Below are 10,598 nucleotides of genomic sequence, written 5' to 3' on the forward strand. Positions count from 1 at the left end.
ACAGCAATGGGGTTCTTGTCACAACTCATACTCATTGCAAAAATTCGGTTCCTAAGTGCAAATGTGCTGCTCGTTGTTGCAAATGTTCAGTTTCAAAGAGCTTCTAGCTAGCTAGCTTGCATCGACAAAAGGCGGCCGGCATCGCAAGATTTCTCCTTTGGAATGCTGAAAGCCTCTGGCGATTTGCAGTTTTTTCGTTGATTTCCTACTTATTACCCATTTCGATTGGAGATTATTTGTATCTCAAAGCCTAAGATAAAAGTAGATGAAATGCAGTTCTATCTCGCATCTTTTGGTTCTGCCTCTCTGATTGGATGTTGAACAAGGGGAAGACACGTCATTTTTCCTTTCTCCTCCCTAGGACCCTACCCAAGGCGATTGCCACTGCCAATTTTAGAAGCGATTGATGATTGTTATTATTTGGTTCATGTGGATACTGAATATTCAATGTGATGTTTACCTCGGGATATTGAGAAAAGAATGATTTGTTTACGGTACATAGCAATGGTTTGATTAAGTTTTAGGCAACGCAAGTTGATGGGAGTAAGGTACATGGTCTGATAGAAATCAAATTAAAAGAGCACCTATCTATATATTTCTGCAAGACCATTGAGATGACCAGATTCATTGCTTTCATGTATACTTTCCGTTATTGCTTTCAATCAGCATTTGTTTATGCATCTGTTATCTTCTATTCATCTATCTTTTCTTTTTTGAGAAAAAAGAACAAGAAAGGTCATTTGCAAAAATGACACATCAAAGCCAGCACGATGATAAAGGAAAAAAAGTTCTGAAACTCTTAAACTTTGTAGAACAATATATTATATAAACAATATGTTATCATGTGGGTACTTTTTTTATCCGTGGTACCGCACGGGCATCTAACTAGTATGGAAAAAAAATTCAACAGAATGTTCCATTATAAGACCGAATTATTCCCGTCAAGATATTGACAAGTTCAGTAAGATAGATTTTGAAGCTCCAAAGATATAAGAATCCAATGTTCTAGTAGTAGCAGAAGATTAGAAAACAGTTACTGCTGATAAAAAAAACTATAAAATAAATACATACATACATAAACAGAAAGATAAACAAACTAAATAAAAGAGAGAAGCTTACCTGCCACAATTCTGACGTCATCCTGTGCGGAGGAGGGGTTAGTTGGTTTCCGATTATATATTTTCCTTGTTAACCGGATAGGATTATAGGAATTGTATCGTACCATATACTATCCATCTACCGCTGCCAGATCGATCTATCGTGTGCGAGGGCCGGCCATCGGCGACCGGACCGGAATCATGACGCCATCGGCGGCGGCGCCATTGACAGTTGGGGAAGTGAACTCGCGGTCGCTCTTACCCCGTGCTGTGCATTGGGTATTGGCTGTCTACTTGCCATCTGTTTGTCTCGCCATTGCGGCGGCTGCGGCCTACTGCATCTACGACCGCGATTCCGTCGTCTTCCCATGGTGCCTGCCGGTGCTCATGCTGTGGGGAGTCTACATGGCGCTGGTCATGGTGGTGGCGATGTACATGCACCTGTTCCTGCCGCGCGCGCCCTTCGCCGTGCGGGAAGATCTCGTCAATGTCGGTGTGTTTTGGTTCGGCCTTCCTCTCTCGTGGATAACCGCTCTTGTCGCGTGCCTTGCCCACGCCTGGATGGCCATCACCTTGTGTTGCCTTTTCGTCATCCTAATCGGTGGCGTCCTTGTCCTCTGGGTGCGGCTTGTTCGCGAATACAGTGATTAGATTACAATACTTAAATAGATTAATCGATCACTTGTTGTGATCTGGATCGTGCCTATAATATGTTAGTTGTTTATTCTTGAGATGACCAGTTCTTGAGACGCATCATCCATGGTTTTATCTCCTCTACTCTTGTACCTACGTACCCTAATTCTTCAGGAGTATGTAATATTTTCAGCCCTATCATTTTCGTGTTCTTCCATAAGATCATTGGCTGCTTGGATTTACATATCCAACATATATTATCCCAAAAAATGCTCACTAAATTTGGGGAACTCTTGTCTCGCCTTCGTTTTCTGCTGTGTCCATTTAATTTCTATGTCAATGTTCTGCTTGCACACTCCAATTTGATGAGACTGTTATACTTAATTTAGACCATCCTAATGAAGCCTGTTCTGTGCAATGCCTGCAATGTGCATGCAATTTAGAAAGTAAAAGGTTATCATATTTGTCTGGCAACCAAAAAAATTCCCATGAAAAGGAACAAAAAGAGCTCCCATCCATCCTAAAATAGTAAAATGAAAGCATCTGACTGGCTGCAATGCAGGCCACAGAAGAAATGGTAAACTCAACTCCTACGGTTGAGGCTCACACCTCTCTCTCTCTTTTTAGAATCCTGTCTCAAACTATTTAGGCTGACGAAAACAAGGATAAAAGGAGAACACAGGGCTCTAGTGAGAGGCAAGGGACGCAAGAAGTCGCCTAATTCTATAACTGAATTAGGCGCTTCTTCGTCCCACACTCATTTAATTCTTAATATAGTACTAATTTTTAATCCACAGGAACTAAGCAACATTTGATTCAATTATGGATGGATTGGTAGGCCTCTTGAAAGTACGGGTGGTTCGTGGGGTCAACCTTGCCTACCGCGATGCAAGAGGCAGTGATCCATATGTTGTCCTTAGACTAGGCAAGAAGGTATGTATGTGTCGTTTCTTTCTGTTTATCTATCCCGTATTTTTTGGCACCGTTCCGTAGTATTTGAATTTTGATTGGAGATAGTGTGTCCTCATCTAGCTGATGTTCTGTTTCGTTCTGCAGAAACTGAAGACAAGTGTGAAGAAGAGATCTGTCAACCCTATTTGGCATGAAGAGCTAACTTTGTCGGTCACAAATCCTAATGAACCAATTAAGCTTGTGAGTAGATTTTTCTTGCCATTCCATCTTGTCATTCCTTTTGTGAGTGCTCACATTTATCTCCATCTTTTCCTCCTTTCTTGAAACACATACAGGAGGTGTTTGACAAGGACACTTTCAGCAGAGATGACCCGATGGGTGACGCAGAGATCGACGTAGCACCCTTGATGGAAGTTCTGAACATGGACCCGGAGGACATTAGGAACGGCGCCATCATAAGATCGATCCGACGGGATATAAAAGGGGGAGTGCACCCTGGAGAAGAGGACGCACCCAGACAAGCAGACAAGTTTGACAATTAGCAAGTCACGACATACGAAGCACGAAGCCGAGCACAAGCTTAGTGAGATCGGCGCTTGAAGACCGAAGCTCTAGATTTAGACAAAAATCCTTATAGCACAAGAGATCCAGAGAAAGGCATTCCCAGAGCATTAATAGCATACACACAGGAGTAGGGTATTACGCTCCGTGCAGTTTGAACCTGTCTAAAATTCCTTGAGCATTTACTCCCTCTAGCATCTGATCATCCGCCCTGCCTACATCTCTCATACTCGCATTAATTTCACGTACGAGGTAAATTCAGAATCATCCTCCCGTTCGAATCTCAAAGGGGGTCTCTCAGGATCCCCGCTTGAGGAGTTCATCCTCCGACAGTACTCGTAATTGAAATATCTTGTGTGCTATTTTTTCCTTTGGGGAAGATAATAACACATTGGTTTCTCTATAGCTGAAAATAAAGAGATAGTGACAAGTAGAGGTGCAATATTAGAAGCAGAATGAGGATTATATTTTTGGCACACAAGAAATGCAGTCATCATTTTTCCATGGATTTTAACATGCGCACGGCGTGATACAAAAGAAGAAGAATGTGCAAGAGAATGGTTGCAGCAGCTGCTCAAAAAATGTTTTTTTGTTCTAAGAATGTCAAAACTCATGTTGAGTTATGTGTCGAATATGTGTACAATGTTAATTATAGATAGACCTGAGTTATAATTAGGTATGAATAGAAATAGAGTTGTAGTCAAACTTCTATTTCTGGACCTTTAAATAGAAAGCACCATTGTTGCAATCGCAGATTGATGAAAACAAAATATGAGGAGGAACATCTGTAGTCATGCCCCGAGAATGTACGCAAGATGACCGAACCTTATTAAAAACATCGTGTCTCGTGTGTTGATATTGTGTTTGGCTTCTCGATCTTGATGATGTTTTCGCTAAAACCCTAATAAGTGATATCAGAGCTATGAAGAAAGATTAAGGAAAGACACGATAAGATGTTTCACACCATGCAAGGCTTGCACGGGTCCAGGGAAGGACATGGCATAATGTGGAGCATGACAGCGATCGACAATTTAATCAGTAGATTTGGACACTTGGAGGTGGCAGCTCAAACCATCCGATGAGTTTCATCAACATGGATCCGTCCAGATGTGGAGATTGGGTTGATGATTGTTGGATGGAAGACGTCGCAGACAAGGCGGCAGCTTCGACTCGCGATCTGATTGATGAGTTATCAATCCAGATCGGAGCGGCTATTATGTGCTCAAGGTGAAGCAACGATGGTGATGGCGAAAGACATGTTGGACTTCGGAGGTTCAGTGTGTGGCCTGGTCGGGCGAGCTGGACGTGACCATGGGGGTGCACAGAGGGTGGCCAGGCGCAGCGGCAGGCGTGGCCCAGTCCAGATCGGACGAGGTGGCCTCGCGGCCCAGGCAAGGCAGCCTAGCGCGTGCCCTAGACGATGTGAAGGTAGGCATGACCCATGAGGAGCGCCTCGGTAGCTGAGGAACGAGCGTGGCCTGAGGTGCAGTCAGTGGCCCAAGCAAACACACTCGTGAGGCACTGGTGGGTAGGGATGAAAACGAAAATATACATCTCGTTATTTTGGTGTTCGTTTTCAAACTTTTTCAACCACAGTAATCGAAAATGATATATCGAAAAAACAAAAATGAAATGAGAAAGCTCTGCGTAAATGATTTAGGCCATTCCGATCTTTTTCGAGTTCTTCCGTTTTTGGCTGGGAATTACCGCTGAAAATTTCTGGTTCTCCTTCCTGCGGTCTACCTCAACTTGGGCACAACCCATGGCCTAATAGGTAATAGGCTTCCCAGCCCTAGGCTCGCACCCGCCTAGCCTCTCGTGTCCAGTTATCTATTCACCCGGGTAGCTGGGTTGATGATTGACGATTAGCCCCCATAGCACAAGCGGAGTCACTTCTAGAAGCGCGTCGATGACACGCTCGCTGTGCTGCACAAGCACGGTGTGGCTGGCAACCTCAACGGTGTCCTGACAGGGGTCCTCATAGAGTCGTGGCTTAGCCGCCTCTTCTTCAGCGATGACCCCCAGTACGTCGGCCTCATGTACACTATCAAGAACGATCGCGCCGATGTGGGGTTCTGGCATGTGGGCATGCAGCTGGCCGGGATCGCCTTCGTCATGGCGCTTAACGTCGCTGCGACAAGCATGATGTGCCTAGTCATCGGGATGGTCGTGCCGCTTTGGCTCAACAATGAGCAGCTAGTGGCCGACGATGACATGATATATGGGCTGGCTTAGAGCTATGGTTCAGTTATATGCAAATAAAAGTAAATTTTGCAGAACTATAGATAGATTTGCAAAACTACAGATTTAAGAATGTGTATCACAAAGCTACAGAGATTTAATGTACCAATGTTTAAGAACTTGTGTCGTAAAACTACAGATTTAGCGCATAATGTATCACAAAACTACATATTTAGTATGTCAATTTATCACCAAACTACAGATTTTAGCTGGGTGAAATACGTAGTTTTTGCTAAAGATTGATATATTAGATATGTAGTTTTGTGATACAACTTTTTAAATACGTAGTTTTGCGATAAAGGGCACACTAAATCTGTAATTCTATAGTTAAATTTTGTGATAGTTTTGCTAACTCACCCGTAGTTTGACGGAAGTTACTCATAGAGTAAAGTTGCACAAAACATTGGTACTCATAGTTTTGCTAACTCATCCGTAGTTTGACGAAAGTTACTCATAGTTTTACGGTTGGGGAAGTGAACTCCAAGCCGCACGTACCCCGTGCTGTGCTGTGGTTCCATCGCCGGCGCCGCGATTGTGGCCTACGGTTTCTACGACAGCGCTTCCGTCTTCAGCGTCAGGAGCGCTGCCGGCCATCATGCTGTGGGGAGTCTACCATGCACTGGTCTCGGTGGTGCTGATGTACATGCATTGCCGTGCGGGAAGCTCTCGTCGACGTCGGTCGGACTTGGGTCGGCTTGCCTCTCTCGTGGTCGTGGGTAGCCGTTCTTGTCGCCTACTTTGGCAACATGTGGATGGCGATCGCCTTGGCCTGTGTTTTCGTCGTCCTCATCGCTGCCATCCTTACCCTCTCGGCGTGGCTTGTTCGCAAATACAGTACAGTGCCAACTGCTAATCATATAGATCAGATTACATCAGATTCCTGCTCGTTAATTAGGTTGATTGATCACTTAATTTGATCTTGATATATAGTGCCTACATGTTCATGTTCGTTGCATTGCATTGCATTGATACTATAATAATATATACTTGCCTACTGTGGAGCAGAGCCCATACACACACACATGGTTTCAGTTTGCTGCCCTCTAGTCTTGTACGTGCCTTAATTCTTGAATCCGTAATCAGCCTTAGCTTAGCCAATTGTCGAGCAGCCGTCAGGACCCCTGCACCGCACAGCAATGGGGTTCTTGTCACAACTCATACTCATTGCAAAAATTCGGTTCCTAAGTGCAAATGTGCTGCTCGTTGTTGCAAATGTTCAGTTTCAAAGAGCTTCTAGCTAGCTAGCTTGCATCGACAAAAGGCGGCCGGCATCGCAAGATTTCTCCTTTGGAATGCTGAAAGCCTCTGGCGATTTGCAGTTTTTTCGTTGATTTCCTACTTATTACCCATTTCGGTTGGAGATTATTTGTATCTCAAAGCCTTTGATAAAAGTAGATGAAATGCAGTTCTCATCTCGCATCTTTTGGCTCTGCCTCTCTGATTGGATGTTGAACAAGAGGGAGACACGTCATTTTTCCTTTCTCCTCCCTAGGACCCTACCCAAGGCGATTGCCACTGCCAATTTTAGAAGCGATTGATGATTGTTATTATTTGGTTCATGTGGATACTGAATATTCAATGTGATGTTTACCTCGGGATATTGAGAAAAGAATGATTTGTTTACGGTACATAGCAATGGTTTGATTAAGTTTTAGGCAACGCAAGTTGATGGGAGTAAGGTACATGGTCTGATAGAAATCAAATTAAAAGAGCACCTATCTATATATTTCTGCAAGACCATTGAGACGACCAGATTCATTGCTTTCATGTATACTTTCCGTTATTGCTTTCAATCAGCATTTGTTTATGCATCTGTTATCTTCTATTCATCTATCTTTTCTTTTTTGAGAAAAAAGAACAAGAAAGGTCATTTGCAAAAATGACACATCAAAGCCAGCACGGTGATAAAGGAAAAAAGTCTGAAACTCTTAAACTTTGTAGAACAATATATTATATAAATAATATGTTATCATATAGGTACTTTTTTTTATCCGTGGTACCGCACGGGCATCTAATTAGTATGAAAAAAAATTCAACAGAATATTCCATTATAAGACCGAATTATTCCCGTCAAGATATTGACAAGTTCAGTAAGATAGATTTTGAAGCTCCGTAGATATAAGAACCCAATGTTCTAGTAGTAGTAGAAGATTAGAAAACAGTTACTGCTGATAAAAAAGAACTACAAAATACATACATATATAAAAAGAAAGATAAACAAACTAAATAAAAGAGAAGCTTACCTGCCACAATTCTGACGTCATCCTGTGCAGAGGAGAGGGAGAGGTCAGTTGGTTTCCGATTATATATTTTCCTTGTTAACCGGATAGGATTATAGGAATTGTATCGTACCATATACTATCCATCTACCGCTGCCAGATCGATCTATCGTGTGCGAGGGCCGGCCATCGGCGACCGGACCGGAATCATGACGCCATCGGCGGCGGCGCCATTGACAGTTGGGGAAGTGAACTCGCGGTCGCTCTTACCCCGTGCTGTGCATTGGGTATTGGCTGTCTACTTGCCATCTGTTTGTCTCGCCATTGCGGCGGCTGCGGCCTACTGCATCTACGACCGCGATTCCGTCGTCTTCCCATGGTGCCTGCCGGTGCTCATGCTGTGGGGAGTCTACATGGCGCTGGTCATGGTGGTGGCGATGTACATGCACCTGTTCCTGCCGCGCGCGCCCTTCGCCGTGCGGGAAGATCTCGTCAATGTCGGTGTGTTTTGGTTCGGCCTTCCTCTCTCGTGGATAACCGCTCTTGTCGCGTGCCTTGCCCACGCCTGGATGGCCATCACCTTGTGTTGCCTTTTCGTCATCCTAATCGGTGGCGTCCTTGTCCTCTGGGTGCGGCTTGTTCGCGAATACAGTGATTAGATTACAATACTTAAATAGATTAATCGATCACTTGTTGTGATCTGGATCGTGCCTATAATATGTTAGTTGTTTATTCTTGAGATGACCAGTTCTTGAGACGCATCATCCATGGTTTTATCTCCTCTACTCTTGTACCTACGTACCCTAATTCTTCAGGAGTATGTAATATTTTCAGCCCTATCATTTTCGTGTTCTTCCATAAGATCATTGGCTGCTTGGATTTACATATCCAACATATATTATCCCAAAAAATGCTCACTAAATTTGGGGAACTCTTGTCTCGCCTTCGTTTTCTGCTGTGTCCATTTAATTTCTATGTCAATGTTCTGCTTGCACACTCCAATTTGATGAGACTGTTATACTTAATTTAGACCATCCTAATGAAGCCTGTTCTGTGCAATGCCTGCAATGTGCATGCAATTTAGAAAGTAAAAGGTTATCATATTTGTCTGGCAACCAAAAAAATTCCCATGAAAAGGAACAAAAAGAGCTCCCATCCATCCTAAAATAGTAAAATGAAAGCATCTGACTGGCTGCAATGCAGGCCACAGAAGAAATGGTAAACTCAACTCCTACGGTTGAGGCTCACACCTCTCTCTCTCTTTTTAGAATCCTGTCTCAAACTATTTAGGCTGACGAAAACAAGGATAAAAGGAGAACACAGGGCTCTAGTGAGAGGCAAGGGACGCAAGAAGTCGCCTAATTCTATAACTGAATTAGGCGCTTCTTCGTCCCACACTCATTTAATTCTTAATATAGTACTAATTTTTAATCCACAGGAACTAAGCAACATTTGATTCAATTATGGATGGATTGGTAGGCCTCTTGAAAGTACGGGTGGTTCGTGGGGTCAACCTTGCCTACCGCGATGCAAGAGGCAGTGATCCATATGTTGTCCTTAGACTAGGCAAGAAGGTATGTATGTGTCGTTTCTTTCTGTTTATCTATCCCGTATTTTTTGGCACCGTTCCGTAGTATTTGAATTTTGATTGGAGATAGTGTGTCCTCATCTAGCTGATGTTCTGTTTCGTTCTGCAGAAACTGAAGACAAGTGTGAAGAAGAGATCTGTCAACCCTATTTGGCATGAAGAGCTAACTTTGTCGGTCACAAATCCTAATGAACCAATTAAGCTTGTGAGTAGATTTTTCTTGCCATTCCATCTTGCCATTCCTTTTGTGAGTGCTCACATTTATCTCCATCTTTTCCTCCTTTCTTGAAACACATACAGGAGGTGTTTGACAAGGACACTTTCAGCAGAGATGACCCGATGGGTGACGCAGAGATCGACGTAGCACCCTTGATGGAAGTTCTGAACATGGACCCGGAGGACATTAGGAACGGCGCCATCATAAGATCGATCCGACCAAGCAGCCGGAACTGCCTGGCAGACGAGAGCCACGTCTGCTGGAGAAACGGCAAGTTTGTCCAGGACATGATTCTCCGGCTGAGGAACGTCGAGAGCGGCGAGATTCAGTTGCAGCTGCAATGGGTGAGCATTCGTGGCGCCAACTAATCCATGAGATCCCTTTGGAGATCTTGGCTCTTCTTGCTATTGCTACGGCAATCGTGTGCAACTAATGAGAAGGAGAGAGGCTTCATTCGATGACATGTTGGGATGCTGTGCTGCACTGGGAAATGAAGCGTTTCCGTTTCAATCACATTTTCACCTGTTGTGGATGTCGGATTGTAGCCCAACCAGCAAAGGGGTCAGGGTAGTCAATCTTGGTAGGGAAAAGGAAGGAAAAATTGAATCCAGGACATGATTTGTAAAGTCTGGGACAACATAATTGGAAACAAGTGGTAGGAACCTGTTTGGCAGAAACATGTCTTTGTTTGGATTGGAACAGATGATTGTTACTATCATGTGGGACAATGGAATCGTAAATATTCCTCCAACAAACTCCTGAACTTTCTAATATAATCATGTGCCCATTTATAGTTCTTGTTGATATAGTGTTGCATTAACGTTTACTCTGATTCTTTCCTGTAGTATAGTATTTCTTGGACAATCTTGTTTTTATCGGTGCACTCAGTCCAGGCCCAGCTTGTTGCCGTGGCTCATGTAGTGGTGTGCTTGGTTCCAGGCATATCTATGGATGGGATATGTCAATTCAGTTTTCGGAGGTATTTAGTTCAAGTGCAGATATTGGTGGAGTGGTCAGCTTCCAGAAATATTTTTCTAGATGTTGGATGAGTTTATTTATAAAAAATGTTAGATGGAGTTATTCATGTTCTAGATTAGTTTTATTCTTACTGATATAGTATATTCTGGTTA

The 10,598-nt window shown here is 43.4% G+C and overlaps 1 protein-coding gene across 1 annotated transcript; it reads left to right on the forward strand.

Annotated features, from left to right (window-relative positions):
• Positions 1-2,501: 2,501 nt before the first annotated feature.
• LOC133892303 (uncharacterized) lies at positions 2,502-10,232 on the forward strand. Its single transcript, XM_062332987.1, has 7 exons — positions 2,502-2,663; positions 2,787-2,882; positions 2,978-3,171; positions 7,824-8,160; positions 9,109-9,237; positions 9,361-9,456; positions 9,552-10,232. Exons 1-7 carry the CDS (start codon positions 2,553-2,555, stop codon positions 9,834-9,836), a joined length of 1,248 nt encoding a protein of 415 aa, XP_062188971.1. The 5' UTR covers positions 2,502-2,552; the 3' UTR covers positions 9,837-10,232.
• Positions 10,233-10,598: the final 366 nt, after the last annotated feature.

This window comes from Phragmites australis, chromosome 15 (genome assembly GCF_958298935.1).
Source record: "Phragmites australis chromosome 15, lpPhrAust1.1, whole genome shotgun sequence".
Classification (NCBI taxonomy): Eukaryota; Viridiplantae; Streptophyta; class Magnoliopsida; order Poales; family Poaceae; genus Phragmites; species Phragmites australis.